General features: G+C 39.7%; 2 protein-coding genes across 2 annotated transcripts; one reads left to right on the top strand and one right to left on the bottom strand.

Annotated features, from left to right (window-relative positions):
• Positions 1-452: 452 nt before the first annotated feature.
• Positions 453-9047, top strand: slc23a3 (solute carrier family 23 member 3). Its single transcript, XM_043249467.1, has 12 exons — positions 453-1114; positions 1347-1483; positions 1579-1649; positions 1803-1876; positions 3095-3276; positions 3487-3571; positions 5623-5818; positions 5894-6144; positions 6221-6326; positions 7284-7451; positions 7543-7638; positions 8094-9047. Exons 1-12 carry the CDS (start codon positions 983-985, stop codon positions 8354-8356), a joined length of 1761 nt encoding a protein of 586 aa, XP_043105402.1. The 5' UTR covers positions 453-982; the 3' UTR covers positions 8357-9047.
• Positions 9048-9467: 420 nt separating this feature from the next.
• Positions 9468-15730, bottom strand: ihha (Indian hedgehog signaling molecule a). The gene is made up of 3 exons (XM_043249572.1): positions 14749-15730; positions 12884-13145; positions 9468-11078 (listed from the first exon to the last, which is right to left on the bottom strand). Exons 1-3 carry the CDS (start codon positions 15046-15048, stop codon positions 10405-10407), a joined length of 1236 nt encoding a protein of 411 aa, XP_043105507.1. The 5' UTR covers positions 15049-15730; the 3' UTR covers positions 9468-10404.
• Between the last annotated feature and the right edge of the window lie 5660 nt (positions 15731-21390).

Here is a 21390-nt window from a genome sequence, read left to right as displayed (position 1 = left end):
TGTGTAGTTTTGTTGAGTTTCGTCACAGAAGGTACAAATTCTCTGAGCATATCTATATCTGTAATTAGTGTGAATGTGAAAGGGGCATGCTTTACATCCACGAGCAGTGTGTCTGTGTGTAGTGACTTGATGTTTTCTTGCTGAGGTGACCAGGGTCACTTTGCGCCACTATAAGCCATGAGTAGTCATTCTGCAGTCCTGTATCCTGCTGACTCACCAATGCTAATAAACATGGAGTTAATCCTGTCATATTTCATCTTTTGTGTGCGCAAGTCCTCCATATTCCAAAAATAAATCAAATCAAACAATTCATTTGTTTCAGTAAACTCAATAAAAAAAAATTTGCCTTTTAAAAGTTCATTACAGCAATAAAAATATAGTTAAAGTGCACTAATGAAATTAAAATAGTTTTTACTCAACTGAACACACACACACACACACACACACACAGGCACACACAGATTACGATCAAGTACTTTTACATGTTCTTTAGTGAAACAAACCGAATAAGTGCATTTCTTAAATGCATTAAAAATAATAATTTAAAGTGTAATTTAAAGTAGAACCTTTAAATTGCCTTTATTAAAGTGCTGTGTGCGTCGTATATTAGCTGCAAGCATTTTTCTTAAAGAATGATTTTTAGATTTGGAGTCCACTACGACCGCACATTTATTACAATTAGGCTGACTTAAAAGGGTATGTTTAACAGTAATCTTACAGTAAAAACCACAGATTTCTCCACAAGTCATATCAGCTTCCCAAGCAAAGCTGTTGCAATAATCCATTGTTTTTTTAAGTCAATGGGAAGATAATGATTAAAAGGAGTAATGCTGATGAAAAACCTACACGTTGCATAACTGAGTCAAAGGCCATCATATGAGGAGGAAACGGTGAGAGAAAGAAAGAAGGAATTTAGTTAACCTTGTAAACACTGAGTGACGGCACGGAAAGACCTAGAAGACGGAAACGAAAAAGTGGAAAAATGAAGACTGATAGATGTAAGAAACTGTCATGTAAAGATCAAACTTTGGACCCGGAAAGGCCTGGAAGGACAGAGAGCCTAGATGTACAATCCAGTCCTTCATTGTTGCTGAATATTGCCCTTGCACTCCAAGTAAGTATTTATTTATATTTCTTATCTCTTATAGACAGTCATTTAATACACTAGAGTACAATAAAAGCATGCACGTTAACTGCTGTGTGGATCACTGCAGTATAGTTGTTAAAACTTGATTTAGTTTTTTAACTTGGTGTTTCGCTGAAATCTTACCTCATGACGAGTTCCCCCGAGAAAACAATGAACGCAACAACTGAAAAAGTCAAATCTGTTTGGTTTTCTGTAACAGCATGTGTTGGTGCTGTCCTCTCTGTGTGCTCTGGTTGTGGATACACTCATTCAGGAAGCAGATAAGGACAGGATAGTGGCCTCCGTGCTCTTTTACTCGGGTGTATCTACACTGCTGCAGAGCTGGATTGGATCGCGGTAAGATCACATTCGCCCTGTTGCTTTCCATGTGAGCTGATAAAGTTGTACTAAAGCATCTACGGGGGGTTAAGTCCAATGTATCCTCTGTTTAGTTTGCCATTGATTCTGGCTCCATCTTTGGACTTTCTGATCCCTGCCTTGGCTCTGCTTTCTTCTCAGCCAGGTGAGAGCGGCAGAATTGAAATGAAGACGATCTAAAGACAGACCCAATTAAACATGCTAACAAATCCGTCTCCGGAAAAGAATCTCACAGGTGCTGGCTGTGTTGTGTGTGTGTGTGTGTGTGTGTGTGTGTGTGTGTGTGTGTGTGTGTTAGGGACCGCTGTGGCCTGCAGGGGGCAGTGCACCGACCCGGAGGAGCCTGTGGCCCCAGCACACCCAATAAGAGAGGTAGAGCTCAGTGCTGTCCGTGGTGCTGAACATTCAGACCACCCTCCATTGTCACATTGTTCTGCAGAAGCACACAGTAGCAGCAGATCCCACTTAGCAAAAAGATGCGGGCCAATTGCATCCCAATTTGTTTAATCAATTAATTAATTTGTAATAGCTAACTAAAACTGTTTAACAGTTCTGCGACTTGAAATTAAATATGTGGGTCAAAGACATAATAAAAACACTTTTATTCGCAATTTAGGTTTTGTTTTGTGAGCAGTAAGAATTTTTTACTAATTTAAAAAAACATTTTATATGCTTTCTTTTATATATTTTAATATGTACAGGGCAAGAACAATCACGTTGTTACAAAAATATTGTGTTACACTGAATGGCAACGTAATATAATTTCAACCAAAAAACGTATATAAGACACTTTTACTTACGTTTAATGTGCTTTCTGTGGACATCTCGACATCCTAGACCCATGTATGTTTTTAAAGGTAAATAAAAATGTACTACTTGAAATAAGATGATTATTAAAATCATCATTATTCTTTATATCAGTTAGTTCCCAAGGCAACATTTCTAATTTTCACTGAGGAACCGAATCATTTATTTATTACAGCTGACTAAAACCATTTTAACATTTCTGCTGTTTAAAATAAATGTCAACTGAAATAAAATACGTACGTATGTATTCATTTATTTAAATAAATATATTTTAAAGGTAAATAAAACATTTAAATGTACTTTAAGTAAAATACATTTTAACTGAAAATAATTAAACTTTATGTGAGCTAGTTGCTATGGCAACATTTCTAATTTGACATTGAACAAGCAAAACTAAATAATAAAAAAATAATAATACAATTTATCAAAAGCTACATGCAAAAATAAATGATAAAAATGACAAAACAAAATTTCTACAAATTTAAAATTAAAGTGAAAACAAAACGTAACAAAAATTATAATAGTGTATAAATTATACCAAAATTCAAAGAAATGCTTCTTAGGCACCAGATAAGCATATTAAGAGCGATTTCTGGAGGATCATCTGACTTTGAAGACAAGTAATGATGCTAGAAATTCATCACCGAATTGATGCATCACTGGAATAAATTACATTGTATTTAAACAAAACAAAACTAATATCACCAAAAATGAATCTATCAGTTTCTTTGAAGATAAGCATATATTTGATGTATATCATTACTTGGCATGTTGTGTGTGCAGCTGAGAGGCATGGCCGTGGTGGCAGGTTTGGTGCAGCTCTCCGTGGGTTCGACCGGTCTGGCTGGCTTTGCACTGGGACATTGTGGACCATTAGTTCTGGCTCCTCTCCTCTGCATCCTGGGCTTTTCCATCTACAGAGAGGCGGCACTGTTTTGCTCCGACCACTGGGGCATGGCTGCACTGTAAGCCTTTCTGAAGTCTACGATACTGTGTACACTTTCAGCAGTTTTAATATTAGCAATTTTTACATTAGTATTAAACAATATAGAAACACCCTTTAAGAAAGAATACGTGTTTCTTTCGCACTTTTGCATTTATCAACTACATAGATACACTAAATACAATTTATTTATTTTATTTTCCCCCTTTTTTTTTTTTTTTTTTTTTTTTAGAGCAGTTGTTCTTCTGGTGATCCTGTCTCAGCACCTGCACTACTTTCTGCGGCTGTCAGTGTTCTCCATCTGCAAGAGACTTTCTGTGAGTCAAATAAGGGCTTTTTGTGATTCTTTAAGACTGGAATACACTTTAAGACCGAACAGATTATAAAACACTTGATGATTTCTTTATAAATAGCTGGGCATCATACATTAAATGACTTAAGATCACACACTAACTTGAAAGATGTGCCTTTAAGAGGCAAACTAAAATAAAACGCTTGAATCGGTATAAAATATAAGACGTTTGATATCCTGGATGGAATCAAAGTTTAAACTACTTAAACTGCTGTATGTACGTTTTTGACTCTTCTAAGCTGTCAGTCTTACATACTGTCCAGTTGCCAGATTGAAAAGTCGAATTCATTCTTTGCTACTAGGTGTTGCTTTTAGAGCGTTAAAAGCTCACAAACACCGCTTTCAATGAAACTGACCAATCACCGGAGGTGTTTGGAGGAATGAATCATTGAACGAATCGTTTGGGAGTCATTGAGAAAATAAGGTAAAAATGAAAGTGGACTTTTTTTGAGCTTGCGTGCATTTCAACTTGTTTTTTCAACTCAACTTCAACCATAATGGGGCAACTTACAAAAAACGTACTAGAAAAAATTGCTCAGTTTAGTGCTCACGCTCTTCTGTGAAATCTGCAGTCTGTCTTCGCAAGTCCTGACTGAAAAAGTATAGTTTATTCCAGCTTTGAGATTGATTCTGAGAGCCATTTCCGCAAGTGTTTCTTCACTTTCTAACGATGTGTGACTTTCCACAAACAAAAAAAAGAAGAAGTAGTTTGCTTTCACTTCTAAAACTAGTCTCACACAGACACCTTCAGTCATGATTTATGGGATTTCCTGTGTTGCACTGGTAGTCGAGCTCTTTTACAGCTTTTAACCCGCAGCACATTAGATCAGTGTTTTGCCTGTAAGAAGATTATATCATTGATCTGGGCAAAGTTTCCCAACTAAGATGTGCCTTGTGTTACAGTGATCTTTGGCTAAAATGTTCTTAATTTAATATGAGGTTGAATGTTGTCAAAGGTTATGGGAAACAGTTTAAAGCTTTTTATGAGTGATCGTAAGCTCGTATTGGAATCTTGCTTTTGGGAAATCCTTATTGGTTTTTCTCTGCTGTGTGGATCTAGACAGTGCCTGGCTGTCTAGTTATTATTCTCATCCATCTTTGTGCGTCTGTGTAAATGGATGAATAACATTATCCAGTGTTTTTACAGCATTTATTAATGTTCGTTTATAAATACAAATACTAAACTGTAGCAGTATATTGTAATGCGATGAAGTATAGGTTAATGCATATTTTCTTTTTAAAGGTTGGGATGTTTTTTTAAATATTGCAAAAACATTTGAGGCCAATAAGATAATAATAATAATAATAATATTATTATTATTATTATTATTTTATTTAACAAAGATGCATTAAATTGGTCAAAAGTGACAGTAAAGACATTTATAATGTTACCAAAATGTTTTAAATATTTCAAATAAATGCAGAGGATTTAAAAAAAATACCATATCACAGAAATATTACAGTGTTAGGGTAGATTACTTTAAGCACTTAGTAACTAGTAATCGAAAGAGAGCAGAGGTGTTAAAAGGGCATTTACATCTGCCGAAAATATAACTTTCCTATATATTAAAAAACAAAAAACAAACAAGCAAAATAACACAATATTTTATTGCATTGCATTTAGAAGTAACTTTATATTAATAAAAATATTAATCAACATTTCTGAGGGATAATGTGATACTGAAGATGCTGAAAATTAAAAAAAAAAATATATATAGCCTACAATAGTTCAAATATATTTCAATAGAAACCATATCACTATATTATCACTATATATATACATTTAAAAAATCTTACCAACCACAAACTTTTACATGTACTTCTATCTCGCGTAGATTTAAAATGAGGCAAATGTGGCATCTGCAAATACTAAAAACTACTATTTTTTTCCACTTTTGCAAATAATTTTAACCGCATGGTGTTTTTGTATAGGAAATAATACAGTTGCAATGACATTAATGCCCTGTTGGGTCCCTCAGATAAGCTGTCGCTGCTCTTCGTGTCTGTTCTGTGTAGGTTCTTCTGTCAGTGATGGTGACGTGCGCTGTCTGTGCTGCACTGGTGCACTGGGGACATGTCCATCTGAACTCTGTGACCCACATGCTCTCAGCAAAGAGAAACGCCACCTTCATTCAGTCCAGGACCGGCCCGCACTCATCTGACTTTGTCTTTCCTAATGACTCCGTGCCCTGGCTGGACTTCCCCCTTCCTGGTAAGATCTGTTTTCGGTTCGGTGCGCTCAAAATGTTACTTTGTCTTGATCTTTGTGTTTCTCGTGTGCTTTCAGAGCCAGCCCTCCCCCTGCTGTCTGGAAGAAGCGTTGCAGCAGGAGTAGCGGGAGGCCTGTCTGCTAGCATTAGCTCTCCGGCTGTGTACGTGGTGGCAGCTCGGCTCCTGAAGGCTGCTGTGCCTCCAGCACATGCCTGTAACAGGGGCCTGTGTGTGGACGGGCTGGGGAGTGCGCTCTCTGGCCTGATGGGGGCGCCGGTAGGACTGTGCAGCAGTGTGCCTAATGCATGCGTTATCGGGCTCAGCCAGGTACGAGACTATAATGATGCTTCGCGGTTTATGTTTGTTGTAACATCTCTTCATGAAGTTTCTCTCTTTCTCTCAGTCCGGGTCCCGGAGCACAGTGCAGCTCGCTGGGGTGTTGTTGTTCATTCTTGGTGTGTCTCCTCAGTTAGCTCAGGTGCTCTGCTCAGTCCCTCTGGCCATCCATGGTGATCATCATCTTTATGTTTTTATATCTTTTCATTATACACTAGATAGACAAAAGTTTGGAATAATTAAGATTTTTTTTATTGAAAGAAGTAGTATTATTCTCACCAAGGCCGCATTTATTTAATCAAAATATATAATAAAATCAATAGTATTGTGAAATAGTAATTGAAATACTTTCTATATATGTAAAAAGCATCATTGCTGAATTTCCATTATACTTTAATCTTTAGCGTCACATGACATGATTTGATATCTATATCTATCTCTATCTATCTATCTATCTATCTATCTATCTATCTATCTATCTATATATATATATATATATATATATATATATATATATATATATATATATATATATATATATATAATATAAAAGCAAAGATTGCATTAAATTGACCAAAACATAAATACATTTAAACTGTTATAAAAGATTTCTATTTATATATTCTAGTTAAATAAATGGTGCTCTTATATTGGATTGGATTATCTGTTCAAAATAAATCCAAATAAATAAATAAATAAAAAGCAAAACCTGCTTTCAGCATTGATAATAAAATGACCAGTATTAATAACAGAGTATCAGTAATAGTAGTTTATAACTGAGCAGCAAATCTGAAGGATCATGTGACCTTGAGGACTGGAGGAAGATGCTGTAAATTTTGCTTTGCATCAAAGGAATAAGTTACATTTTAAACTATATTCAAAGCAGTTATTTTACATAATAACTGTATTTGTAATCAAATAAATGTAGCCTCGATGAGAATATGAATCTTTTTTTCTTAACTGCTTAAGTCTTAACTGCTAGTGTATTTTCCATCTTCGTACCTCATACTCTACCTCCATCTCTCCGTCTTTCTTGACTGTATACACAAATCCACACAGGAGCGCTCAGCTTATAGTTACGGTTTTAGCCCGATGCGCTTGTTAGTTTGCGTATGCTCTTGTTCTCTCAGGTGCTGTGCTCGGTGTGACCTACACACTTACCGTAGCAACAGGCATAACGTATTTCCAGCATGCAGATGTTGACTCGGGACGCAACATTTTTAACATTGGCTTCACAGTGTTCATGTCATTAGCACTGCCACGCTGGTTCAGACTTCACAGTGCGTTTATACAAACAGGTATGACACGATGCTTCATTAAAGGACATTACACACATCGTTTGGACATGAGTCTGTTCCGTTGCATGACTTTTCATGTCTTTGTGTTCAGGTGTACCCAGTGCTGATGTTTTTCTCCAGTCTCTTTTAACCTTACCCGTTTTCTTTGTGGGGGTTCTGGCTTTTCTTCTAGAGCACACCGTTTCAGGTAGAACTGCACAGAAATACACTCACATTAAAACCTTTGTGTTCTGAAATATCGTTTAACACTTTTGAAAGAAGTGCCTACCAAGGATGCATTTATTTACAGCACCGAAAATACAGTAATACTGTAAAAGTAATTACAATTTGAAATGACTGTTTTCTACTTTAATAGTTTTTAACACTTAATGTATTACTGTGATGACAAAGATGAATTTTCAGCATCGTTACCCCAGTCTTCATTGTCACATGATCTTTCAGAAATCAGTCTAATATGCTAATATGCTGATTTTAGCAACATTTAGAAACCTTTATTGCTACAAATTATAAAAAAAGCTTCATATTTTAGCAGAAACTATAATATATATATATATACTATAATATATTATATAATTATAATTATTATTAATTTTTTTTTCTGGATTTTTGATGAATAAGTTAATGTTTTAATGTTTGATTTAGGGACTTTGCCCGAGAGGGGCCTTGTGCGACATGAAGGCTCAATGAAGATTGTGTCTCTGGCCGACCAGCAGCAGGGTTACAGCTGTAGTCCAGACGCAGTGTACGACCCACCTCCACCTGTGAGGAAAGTGCTGGACCTGAGGGTCTTGAGAACCGTCCCGTTGTGTGCCTGCAGAAGCCCCCCTGTTGAAGAGGTGGTAGTGACAGTACCAGAGATGTCTAGCCTATTACCTGACAAGGACGCTGGTGTTAGCAGTGGCTGAATTTTATTTTCATTGTTCTTTTTTTGTATTGAACTTCTGGTTTGCTTTTTATAAATGGCCTTATGTTTTTGAGTAGTACGTTTTTTATTAATGCAGTTATTCTCAACCCTCGAGGGTCCCCAGTTAATCAACACAATTTTAGTTTTTTTTTTTGTTATTTATTAGATCATTTAATTAGTTTTATTAATTTTCATAAAATATTAATAGTCATTTGAGGACACTTCATGGCTCCCAGCCCCCTGCTAGAGGACTACTGAACAGTCAGGTTCTGGAAGTGAAATCCTATTCATTTCAAATTGATTTTAAGACAGCTTAAACTTTTAAAGAAGATCTGTTTTGAGCGTTGAGGTTCTTAATGGATGTCTTTTAGGAATTAGTAGTGGAAAAACTACATTACGCATGGTACCTTGCAGAACAATTCCTCCAGTGAGAGAATCACAATATGATACTCTGTCCACTGGACAAATAACATACTTAATATGCTTAATATATATCTAAAAGAAATTAATCAAATGGTTAATTGCATCCAAAATAAAAGTTTTTGTTAACATATGTGTGTGTGCTGTTTTATATTTATTATGAACATATTGATACACTTCCACACTATATATTTTGTAAATGTGTACATGCATGTACATTTATATATTGTATATTACATGTAAATATATTTAGTGTCTAAACATTTTTCTTAAATGCGTGTGTGTGTGTATATATATATATATATATATATATATATATATATATATATATATATATATATATATATATATATATATATATATATGTTTATATAATACCTTTACACAGCATGCACACACATTTTATGTAAACAAAAAAACATTTTAAATATAGTATTTTTATAGCTGTGATTAACAGCTTTAAAATGTATACTTTTACATTATAATTTGATTATGTCATTCACAATGCTTCATGTAATTGCAGTTCTTCATCTCACTAAATAAAGTACACAGTCTTGTGCCATTGTCTTTATCAAATAAAGTTTCCACTAAAAAAAGTCTGAGCACTAATGCACTCTATTAATACACTCTATACATTTTTAGAATTGAGTTCCAGAGAAATTTAGTCAGGGGACCGAAGAAAGTCGAAGTCAGATATTTCCATAATCTTTAATTCTGAAAAATAGATCTTTAAATAGTTTTACAAATATTATATAATTTCTGACATCTTTAAGTAAAATGTAAATAATGCCACAAAACAGATAAATACAGTAAGTTGTATGGGAAACTGAGTATTACTGCATAAAGCACACATAAGGACTACATAAACTGGCATAAACATTGCTACACACTGCACAGAGTAAACTCTTAATTTGTTCGAATGAAGCCTTCATAAAAGTACTAGACACCCTTATGTATGCTAGATGGAGAAATACAGTGTACAATGTGACCATTAAATACTTGATTAAGTTGGGACAGACACCTCTACGTTTACAGTGAGAAACATGTAACTGACCATAGGAATGAATGCAAAACCGCTCTAGACCTGAAAGTACATTTTCCTGATGTTTAAAGGCCTTAACCCGGTTGAAGAGTGTATGTTTCTATGGGCGTGTTTGTGTGTACCTTCAACTCTCATTTCTTTTCTAACACAACTTCCTCCTCTGTCTCAAACCTTATCAGGCCGCGTTGGTCTGATTGCCTGAGGTTGAGTCACTGCATACCTGAGTATAAAGCAAATTCATCTACAGCTTCCCCACTTCCACCCCTATAGCGATATGTTTAGTGAATGTATATAAAATAGAAAGAGACTGAATAGGAGATATCCGAGCGGAAATGTGTGCGTCTTGATATATTTGTGATAGTGTTCCAGTGTAGGCAGTATAGAAAACCCATCTGAAAGTGTTAAATATGGGTTTTAAAGATCAACTTTGTCCACTTCCTCAAACGAGGCTCGACCCACAGAATAGCTGCATCCTTTCTAGTCTTTTAAGGTCTATTTGGGGTCATAACTGATTGTGTTCGTCATTTCAGGACTTTCTTGCTTCGCGTTCTGTTAGATCCTTCCAAAACTTGCTGACTCGCTTGTTTTCATCTGTCATTGTCCATCATGCTCCAGGGATGGAAGTGTGTTGGATCCAGCACACGAGTCCCAACCCAGTGCAGCAACGAGGAATACCAGTGTATCCCCGCAGCCTGATGTCCAACTGTCCCTCCCCAGCTATAAAGTACCCTGAGTGGGCCGAAAGCCCAGTGAGCCAACCAGTGCTGGTCCACGGCCGCGTAGCAGGAGGAAACCACGCCATTGACCACCACCGTGCCGTGGCGGGTCAGCGGCGCAAAGACCCCCTTGTCCTCCTGTATTCGGATCTTAGTGACCCGGGACAGATGTCCCTGCTGTCCTCGTGTGGACACCACGCACTGCCCTGGCAGCACGTCGCTAGCAAATACAGACTTCAGCTCTGCACTCGCTACCGGCCCTGAGCAGTTCCCTTCGGATACAAACAGGAGATGCGCCGCCGTCAAGGTCAGTTCAGCGCCCGAATCCGTCTCGATGGCATAGAAGTGCTTCTCTGCGGAGGGATCGCGGTCTAAGAAGAGCATGACTTCGCTGTAGATGAGCGGCCCGCTTCCGTCGCTCTCCGACGAAGCGAGTACTTTTTCTCCAGGCCGTAAGCTGTCCATCGTCTTCACGCTTCCGTCCTCAACGGTGACACGAGCCGATGCGGGAAAACAGCCGCCGGTTTTTGCAGCCACAGAGTGCTCTGAAAGAGAGACGGAGAGAATGTAATGACAAACGAACGCTTTTCTCTCCGCACAGTAGCTTGAAATAATTCCAAAGGTCTCGTGTGTTTATTAAAGCTCGGCTTTGGATTGCTCAGATGGCACGTTGCCTTCCTCAGATTAATCTTCAATCTTTAAAACGCACACACCCGAGCGCAAACACACTCCCGCTCTCATTGTAAACCCATAAAAATCCAATCAAACTGAGAGTTGCAGTGGCAAAATAACAAGGCAAACATTTGAAGCGCCATCCTTCAAGCTAATTAGTTTTTCTTTGCACGACTCTAGTCAGCAGGTAAAAATGCAATAAAAGCTAATAAATAACCACTTGATTAAATCCCAGCTCCCTATGACTTCTGTCCAGCAGAAGTGACTGCGGTCTGGAGCGATGTGTGCATTACAAAAACCGGAATGAGTCTTAAGTCTCTGTTGAATCCTACACAAATATTTGGGAAAGGTAAGTACCAAGGCCAGGTGATAAGACAGGCTGAGATAAGAGATCTGAGAAAAGAGGACAACAGAGTTGCCGTCTGGAAAACAAAGAGCTTGGTTAATCATCTCACAGCACTTTAGCAGCCAGTCCTACTTCTTAAGGCACATTCTCTCTCTCTTATATAAACACACATGCACACATACATTTTACTCTTGTGCACTTTTAGCACGTGCGTGTGCTCACAGCTCCAAGTTTATTGTTTATATTTGAGGTCTGAAGAGATGATATTTCGCTGAGGTTTCGTACTCCGGTTAACTGTATCTTTCTCCTTTTTATGCTGAAGTACGTGCCTGACATCTTGCAATAACAATTGAAGAAGCCAGCTGAAGAACACACCTATAGAGGACTTTGATAAAACAGCAGTAGACAACAGGTCTTGCTTGTGTTTGCATGCTCTATCAGAAAGATAACAGAAGGGCCTCAAATATGTCCACACACAGGACTCATTTCTCTCCAGCAGTGGTGAAATGCTACACATACATTTAAAAAGATACTTTATAGTCAAACCCTATCTATGCACTGCCTATGCAGGAAGGTCTGATTAATTCTGAGTCTGACTGAGGTAAAATAAGTTACCAAGTAGAATAGTCCCATATACTTATTGTTAGCTGGGGGGTTAGGGATAAAAAAAATTATTCAAAACATTTGCAGGAAGAAGTATCATGAAGAAAAGGTATTGCAAGTTTGCTGGGTTTTGTTGGTGCATTTTTGTGGTTCCAGTTATGTACGTGTAATAAGGATGTGTGTTAAATTAAATGACTATTTCATTATCTTAAAATAAGAAGACAATGTGTGCAACAGGTAATTTGAAAATGCAGGTCAACAAAGAAGAAGAGACAATAAAACACTGAATGGGTGCACTTTTACTTTCCTGCCTGTCTGGCCAGTAATTTGGTCTCTGGTGACTCGGGTAGAGGCAGGTGTTTAAGGTTTAATGATGTGGTCTGTTACCTGTTGTTACCTTCATCCCAGGTCTACCACTTATCTCACCCAAGTTAATGAGAAATGACCATCCTCTTCACCACAATAGGACACACCTGATTTAACTGCACACTGAACGCACATGAACCTTTCAGTCTGGAGAGTTACACCATCAGTCATAACCTGTTTTTCAAATTCACATAATAATATTGCAATTTTCCCCTTTTAGATGTACTGAGCTCGACTATAAATTTAGACTTGTGAAGTTCAACAAATAAAGTCTGTGGATAAACATGATACAGTGCACTGGATATGGTTACGCTTCATACAGTTTCATTGTAACAGAGTGATATTTATAGTCTTAAGACCTACCTGACTTAACGCTGCAGTGGATGTAAGATTTGGACTCATAGTAGACCCAATCGAATCCGGCCTCCACCGCGAGACGTGCCAACATGCCGTATTTATTACGGTCGCGATCAGAGGTGGTGATATCGACAGCTCTTCCTTCATAATGCAGCGAATCTTCAAAGTGATTGCCGTCTTCATCCCAACCCTCGGTCACCCTGAGCTTCACCTTGGGCCACATGTTCATCACAGAGATAGCCAGAGAGTTCAGCTTATCTTTACAGCGCTGCGAACGCAACAAGGAAAGATGTTTAGACCTGGGTTACACACGTGGAAGATGATGGCCTGCATTTACTGGAATTTTGCAAGAAATACGCAAACAAGACAAGTTATAACTCCAAAGGGCAAAAGAGACTGAATCTCTCTCTCTCACACACACACACACACACACACACACACACACACACACACATGCATTTACATCACAGGGCAGGACACAAGGCAGGCAGAATCGATGCAAATGACACTGATTTCTGTTGGTGAGGGAAATAAAAACTCCAGAGATCTGCAAGTGATGCTTTAAAGAGTCCAGGATCACCTCTTTAGTGAGTTGAAGTGTATGTCTATAACACCACAAATAATGTATGATATAGATGAAGGGTAAAGATGAATTGATTAGTATTTAACTTCTATTTGTTTACCCTTTCTTCCATGCGGAGCTATCCACAGCTTTCCTAAATTAGATTTTATTCCTATATTAACAAATTAAAAGAATTTCTTTAAACCCAGTTTTTCCACATTAACATGCCGTACAATATGCTATAGTTTTTGTTTTTAACCCAGGCACCTCTCTTTCATGCCCGAAGAGGTTATTTTCAATAGCACCCACGTAAAACATTACATAATGTCAAATTATTGAATCATGAGGAGAACTGAGTGATGCTTGAACCCACAAATACATACTGACTTATTTTTACCATCCCACAGGTATTTTTCAACGACCAAGGTACAAAATGTTGAGTGATTCATTTTTACTCATTTAACCTAACCACATTCACCACCCTTTAGAATACACAAGACAAGTTTGCTTTTAACAGCAAATTCATTTTTCGGCATGGAAACAAGCATTCATTGCCATCGCACAGATATACTGTAACTAACCACGATTTCAAGCAAAATCGGTTTCATTATTTGGAAAGAAAATAAGTAGGAAGTTCAGATCCATTAGAGATTAATTTATAAATTGTTTAAATGAAACACAAACTAAATGGAAGGTTTACTTATTTGTGAAACTATTTCCATTCATGACTAATAAGTCAAAATGTTAATTTTAGAGTTTTTGCTGGTAAAGTATTACATCGAAATATAATTTCATACCATCGGCATCACGCAAGAACATTTTGAAAAGTATTTGACAGGTCCTAGATTTCCCCGGAATGACCTGTAAGTTCCCCCACAGAGAACCATCATAAGATTATCGTATTCTACTCATTCAGTAAACAACCCGTTTTCTGTTTTGAAGAGCTAAGAGACCAATGTGCAGATCCGAAGGACCAGCAACATAACATCCATAACCTTTTTAACTCCCCAAAGAACCATGCAGCCAAATTTAAGAACCAAGACTTTTAAAAACGCAAGATTCTCTGCTGAACCCGAGAGCCGTCGAAGAAGCTTTATTATTAAGCGACTTTAGTAGACAAACCGCTGTCAGCAATCAATTCCTCTGAAAGCTGTGAAGATCGATAGGAGCGCGTCGGTGGGACTGAGCAAAGGGCGCACCGCTGAGCAACAGGTCTAATGCGCTCGCAATCGAATCAAAGCAACTGAGTGTGTTTCTAATGGGCTGATAATTGAATTCATTCTAGCTGCATTATCCAAGTGTCGCTCACCTGCGTCATGAGTCGATCCGCACCTGTGTTCTCCTCATCTTTGAACATGATATCGGGGTTGTAGTTCGGTGTGAGCTCTTTAAAGCGCTCCGAGGTCCTGGTGATCTTGCCCTCGTGTCTCCCACTGGCTCCCAGCGTCTTTTCGGCTACATTTGGACTAAACTGCTTGTAATTAAGGGGTGTCAGTTTCTTCGGAGGCCGCCTTTTCCCATGTCCCCTCCCCGGCCCACAGCCCTCGTTAACAGGTGCGAAAATCAGGGCGCAGCCGACGAGGAGCCCAAACACCACGGGGAGACGCATTCCACCCCAACCGGCCGGGCACTCCGACACGGAGTGGTACGGTGGCACAGCTCGCCGTTCAATGAGAAACTACCCCCCGGAAGATCCTTATTCCCCCCCACGGGGTAATAGATGGGGAGGACAAAACCTCTACTTCTTTAACACCCTTATCCTCGCCATCGTCCGTGCGTAAAAGTCGCTTTACGCAGAGGCTGTCATGGAGAGACGCCGGAGAAAAGATCCAGTGATACCAAGTGTTCAGTGCCCATAGAATGCGAAACGCTGGTCTCTCAAAAAAATCACCGAAATGAGAGTGAGCAGGCAAGTCCATCTATTTACCTAACAGATTCTCGGAGCGCGAGATACGGGGTGACTCCGACGCACACTGGGAGAGCTGTCAGACTCGGAGAGACCGCTGCGGCTGCTGTCTTTGAATGAGCACGTCCTTTGGCGCACGTCAAGTGATCTGAGTTGCCGGCGAACTGAGACCGCACCCTGCCAGTTTTTTGCCCCTCTCTATCCCTGCCTGTCACTCCTCCCCATGGGTCACATTGGGTGCGTCGTATACCCACCGGCTCCCTTTAACGCTTCACAGCGCCTGGCTGGGCAAACACAAGTCTCGGGTAAGAACTGTGGACTCAGACTCTCCCATTCATAGATCCACAAATAGAGAACGAGCCTGGCTGCTCCTCAAACAAAAGTGAGCGACTGCTGCCCTCCCCTACCTCTTTATAACATTGATACGCTTCAGGAAACACACTAGACTAGAACCTGACGCGTTTGTCTGAATGATTGATCATTTATTGATCACAAGACGTCCGTTTGTTTAGGCCGTTCATTTTTGGTGACAGGTGTAACCACGCTGCTTATGAGACAGACTCTTTTTTGTCCTAATCTATTAAGCCATGCAATATTACACAAAAGTAAGGTGGTGTCTCTAAATAAGAGAAAATGCTCACATTTAAAAAGAAAGGAATTGGGATGTTGTTTGCACAAGTAGTTTTGTAAAAAAAAAAGCAGTAAATCAGTTTTGTTTTCAAATATTCATATTTAAAAATACTTTCCAGTCAAATCCAATCCAGTATAGTTTGACAAATAGGCAGGAAGCCTATGTGATCCCTTTATAATTATGTTTAAATTTTTTTAAATCAAATGGAATAAATAAGTATCAATATTTGTGACTTTAAAAATAGCAGCATAGCAACATTTTTCCTGCTTTGTCATCTTGGGCACCTTTATCAGCACTGACCCTAATGGAAACACATTATAGCATATGGACAAGACAAGCATTGTGAAAATTCAGTTGAGCTGAAAAAATATTGGTTTGTATATTGCAGCCTCCTGGTTCTAGGTTCCATTCACATCAGTTGCTCAATGGATCTTATTTCTATCAGATATTAAAGGACAGAGCTCCAGTGTGTGCTGGCCTGTGCTGAGGTAATGGGCAGTGGTGGGATCTGCATGAGGGGTTCACTGTTCTAATTGAAGATGAAGCTGGTATAAAGACGGCAGCCTATAGCTTGGAAGACTGTTACACAGGAGCCGCTCTATTCTACAGCACTAAGAGAAGACGCTCCACTTACACAAGTCGTGACTGTGTGGAGGTAGCCAGCGGTCAGCACCTTAAGAACAGATATATCCACGACACTCGAAGTCTGTTCACTTTCTCTTTAAATGAGGGAAAGGAAACAGACCCAAGTCTTCCAAATTAGCTCTGCAAATATTTGCCGGAAAGGGGCTAGTGGTTTTGTGCCCATTTCAAAAGCAAATTTAACAGACGTGGTGTTTGGTGTTGATTTATTTTTTTATTATTTATGTCTGTAAATATCAAAGTATTTTAGGTTTGGGGGTTGGTATGTCCTCATTTGGAACAAGGAGTAAAAGAGAGTAATTGAGCGGATGGGGAAAACACTACTGTCACTCTTCCAATCAAACTCTCTTTCACTTTGACCGCTTGGTGCAGGTCAATGTAAAACTTTTACCTATCCCTCACACTTACCATCCTGGCCCACTGTTCCTCTAAACAATCATTCAATTATTATTCCTTCCTCTTTGGATGTTTAAAACTCTTTTTAATTTTTCTATTTATATTGAACTCTCACTTAACTGGACCCATCCATATAATCTCCCAAAACAGGCCAGTCCATCTATTTGACTCCAATTCACTTGCATTTCATTAGATTGTGGTGCATCCAAACACAAGCCAACACAGGGAGAACATGCAAACTCTTCACTCTCCTCTGTATCTGGATCATTAATCTAAATACGTTCTTAATATCATGAGTAACAGTCACTGAGGTCTTGAAGAATTTGGTCAAAATCTTCTCTATAACACTCGTGGCTTACTTCCACTAGCTCACCCTGCACAGATAGATGATTTTACCTACAGGTGCCCTAGTCCTCATGGGAACCAGGTACGTTTGAGCAATCCCAGCACGCATAAATGGAATGCAGTGGATGAACTTGTTTTCAAGTTTTTGCATCTTGACTTTGGAGATCACAGAGACACAATTACAGAGCGTGTGGATCCCACTGAGCATGTCCTCTTCCCTTTGATGGACGTAAATAAAGACATGGCTCCTTGCAGGCCTGCCTATTGAACTTGGCTGTTGACAATGCCTCAGAAGTGGTCAGATCTAGTCAGAAATCCCTTCTGCCCTCAAGAAAAGAGCCCACGTCCTTAAAGGCAACACAGCAGCGGCTGTTCCCCGTCAACCAGGCGATGGCAGTGGTTCAGACGCCAACCCAGGCTCTTTTAGTGAGAGTCCATTGATGTAGCAGAGTTATTAATTTGCCCTGTGAAATAAGAGGACACCCGGGCCAAAACAGAGGGAGATGGGTGCCTTTCAAATAATGCCAGCCAGGGAGCCTTTCATCTGCTGTCAGTGGGGTGAGTGAACTGGGTCTGCTGGGTTCTCACATGGGCACCAGGGCTACCCACGGAACTAACCAACAAAGGGTGTGCAGGAGGGACAGGGAGCTTGAGTGCCGAGGGGGAGGAGGAGAATGAGAAAGAGAGAGAGAGAAAGAGCATGGGCAACTTGGTGTTTCTCCACTATTAACTGGTAAACAACTCTGTTTTTAGTTGTTTTCGTTCTTTGGAATGGCGTTCTTGTGGATTGTGGTGGGATTCGGTGTTCTGTGAGCTGCTCTTTCACTCCCCTCAAGGTAATAGCAGCTTTTTTTCCCTCACCGCTTCCTGCTGTCCCTAACAACCTCAGGGCAAAGAGGGGCAGTGCCCTCAAACTGGATGATAAACCGTAAAGGGTCTTAACAGCCACCATGCACAACTAACTCTCTTTTCGTTGGAAACCAAAGACAATTTAACAAACGCTCTCAAAAACTTTTTACTTTTAGGCGCTTCTCACAAGGGCAGCAGTTTCATGCCTTGTCTACCTTATCTTAGAGGGTTTTACAATCATGCTCCAGTCCTAATTAAACACATATGAACCAAGTAATCAAGGTCTTCAGACATGCTAGAAACAGGCAAGTGTGTTGGGGCAAGCTGAATCTGTACCAAAAACAGTGAATATTAGTACCTTATTGCTCATTTTCACTGGGTGGTAAGGCTTGGTTCAGCACAGTACACAGTTTTCTGTTTTTGTTGTCAGAAGTTATAAACGGGCCTGTTTAACAATGACAGGCTTTTTTACACCAGAGTGCGCAAACAAAAAATATATTGAATATTTTCACACACATAAACAATGTGGTTTCTGCTTCGTGCAAAAATGATGTTGATTGCTACTTTCTGGCATAGGTTACACCACGTCTATCAAGTAAGGGTACTGTTGGTGTGGAATTACAAGCTGGATAAGGGTGCAGTGTGCCAAATCATATCATTCTGTACTGACCTTTACCGCTTGTTGGAAATAAGTCATTAGAGTACCCTTAAGGTACACCTTCAGTGTTAAATAAGAAATGAAGAAATCCCTTTGACTCAGTGACATGCTTCAATTTTTGTAGTTTTTCTCAGAGTAAAAGGTGTGTCCCATTTTGCATACTTTTACAATGTTCTGCACCACACTGTATCATACGTACAGTAGTGCGTTTGCTAGTTGTGCATTCACACTAAAATACACTAAGTTTTGAGACACTACCCTGGTAAAATTCCTATATCAAATGCTATTTCTGTGCACAATGTGTAGATAGATATACATTTAGGACACAACTTCAGCTAAGGGCACCTGAATCTTAACTTCACTTCTGAAGTCTCTTGAGGTCTCTGTTTTGATTGGAGCAGAGACAGAAGATGGGTCACTGAATTCATTCATGCATGCAGAGAGCTGTGCAGCGTCAATGTCCGATTACTCCATTCCTCCACATGCAGTGGAGCACGAGGAGTGGTTGGGGCAGTCACAGCTGGAGCAAGCAGGGAAAAAATAATACCAGAGATGTATAAAAGCAGAGGCTAAAAGCAGCCTGAGCTAGCCGCCTGCTAAAAAAACAAAGCACTGCCCAGGGGACAAGCACAGGGTCGGGCAGTGTGGACCGGACTCGCCACAGCCGCGTCTCCACACGTTAGTGCTCCTGCCAAATGGCTGTAATTGAGGCCTAAAGTCAAGAGCCCTGAATAACTCAATGCATCAATAGCAGCCTGTGGGACCTCCCCCCTCTATGTTTCTCTTTACCTTCGTAACCGACCTGAAACCGCCTTTTTTTGTTTTTTTTCCACGGATGAGCTGAAACCACACTCACCTCTATGGCTGTGGTGACCTTTACTCTCGGCTAAATATGCAAGATGAGGTAAGTTTCAGTGTTTCGGTTTCTAAGGTTTCTAACCCTCTAACAATTTTTTGTCACTTAACTGATGCAAGTCAAATTTGCTCATTCATGCTCAAGAAATTAGTTTAAGATGGTGGTCTGCACCTATAATGATAATCGTAGTGTTCGTTATTACGATGACGATGATGTCCAGTGTTGTTATGCGTAACCAATAGCTTTAGAGGGATCCATGCTAATGGCAGCGTTTAAAATGAAGTAGGGCACATGCTGCACATTTCTGCCTGTTTATTGGTTCTACTGGGTTCTTCTCTCAGGCTTCAGAGGCCTGGGCTGCTTTTTTCCTGCACGCATGCCACAGCTGTGGTCACTGTGGTGATGTTTCACTGCTCAGAATGGATTCACCAGCTCAAAAACGTTCTTATTATATTTATATTTTACTATACCGCTGCTGCCCTTGCCAGCTGTGTACTGGCTAACAGCCTGTTTCCTTTAAATAGGCTGTGACAATATGATTAAACAGCTAAAATGAAGGTAAACATCAACATTCAGTGCCCAGTATTGACATAGAGCCCACAAGCAAAAAAGCTTGAATTTTAGGCCTCAATTTCTGCTGCGAGGCAAGACCGAGGTAAAAGGCAAGAGTGCAGACGGGTCTCAGTGAATGGGAAATTAAGTTTGATATTATGTCAGAAGCTGTCAAGCTAGTTTAACCGTACTCACACCTGCCTTTGCAAGTGTTTCTGCACTTTAAAGCGATCGTTCGAGCAGCTTAAGGCCGGATCGGTCTTGTGGATCCACCCATGTGGTACTACCAGCTATATATAAGAACAAAGAAAAATGGAGGAAGGATAGAAAGGTGAGAGAAAGAGTATTGCGCAATAACGCAAGAGGGGAATATAGCGAAGAAAAGACAGAACAGATCCTGCGTGTCCATGTTGTACGGGTTTGTCTCGTGATCTTCTGTGGGATGCCGCTGTCACCCCGGCTGTGGCGAGCTGCTGTGGTGCTGCTGCAAGCTTCAAAGACTGCAGGCCTGCCCGCAGCCCTAATTAGAGGGTGCCTGCTTGGAGCTGGGGACAAGCTAGCGGAAAGTGTGCGCAAGTGCACACACTACGCTTCAGTAGCAGCAGGCTGACACGGATGAAGGGAGGAATAGCATCCTACTCTCATCTGTCCCACAGCGGTCTCTCTCTCTCTTTCTGTCTGTTTGTATCTCTCTCTGTCAATCCACGGCTCAGGCCTGGAAGGAAACCATTAGTGCCGTAGATGTAGCCTATCTGTAGCTATAGGGAGTCTGGGCCTCCTGACTGTATATTTCTCTAGGCCCCTCACCTTTTTTGAGACAGGCCTGGACGGAGATGTGGTCTGGTGGACGCCGCACATGTTCTGACACGTGGCGCTTGGATGAAGATGACCCAAGTTTAAATGTTGCTTGAGTAATTTTCCGATTCTGCCAGTATTGCTAAATTACATGTTTATCAAGATTTCTTTCATACTTTATTCTTATTCTGTTTAACACCTCCTTACTGTTTTATTCTGCTTTCCAAAATTTGATGAGAAATTTGAAAAAACGAAACATTTCGATTTTAAGGATGCAATATGTAATTGGTGTAACGTAATAAGATTTTGTGATTATCTTGA

The sequence above is a fragment of the Puntigrus tetrazona genome, chromosome 9 (assembly GCF_018831695.1).
Source record: "Puntigrus tetrazona isolate hp1 chromosome 9, ASM1883169v1, whole genome shotgun sequence".
In the NCBI taxonomy this organism is placed as follows: Eukaryota; Metazoa; Chordata; class Actinopteri; order Cypriniformes; family Cyprinidae; genus Puntigrus; species Puntigrus tetrazona.
Note: the sequence above shows the minus strand (reverse complement) of the source record. Positions and strands in the feature narration are given on the sequence as shown.

Bases quoted from the DNA above. Each gene is read 5' to 3' on its own strand.
- slc23a3 (XM_043249467.1), top strand. From the start codon at position 983: ATGAAGACTGATAGATGTAAGAAACTGTCATGTAAAGATCAAACTTTG. The intron at 1,115-1,346 runs GTAAGTATTTAT...TTTCTGTAACAG, and splicing joins ATATTGCCCTTGCACTCCAA to CATGTGTTGGTGCTGTCCTC. The intron at 3,572-5,622 runs GTGAGTCAAATA...TGTTCTGTGTAG, and splicing joins CCATCTGCAAGAGACTTTCT to GTTCTTCTGTCAGTGATGGT.
- ihha (XM_043249572.1), bottom strand. From the start codon at position 15,048: ATGCGTCTCCCCGTGGTGTTTGGGCTCCTCGTCGGCTGCGCCCTGATT. The intron at 13,146-14,748 runs GTGAGCGACACT...TTGCGTTCGCAG, and splicing joins CGGATCGACTCATGACGCAG to CGCTGTAAAGATAAGCTGAA. The intron at 11,079-12,883 runs GTAGGTCTTAAG...TCTCTCTTTCAG, and splicing joins CCACTGCAGCGTTAAGTCAG to AGCACTCTGTGGCTGCAAAA.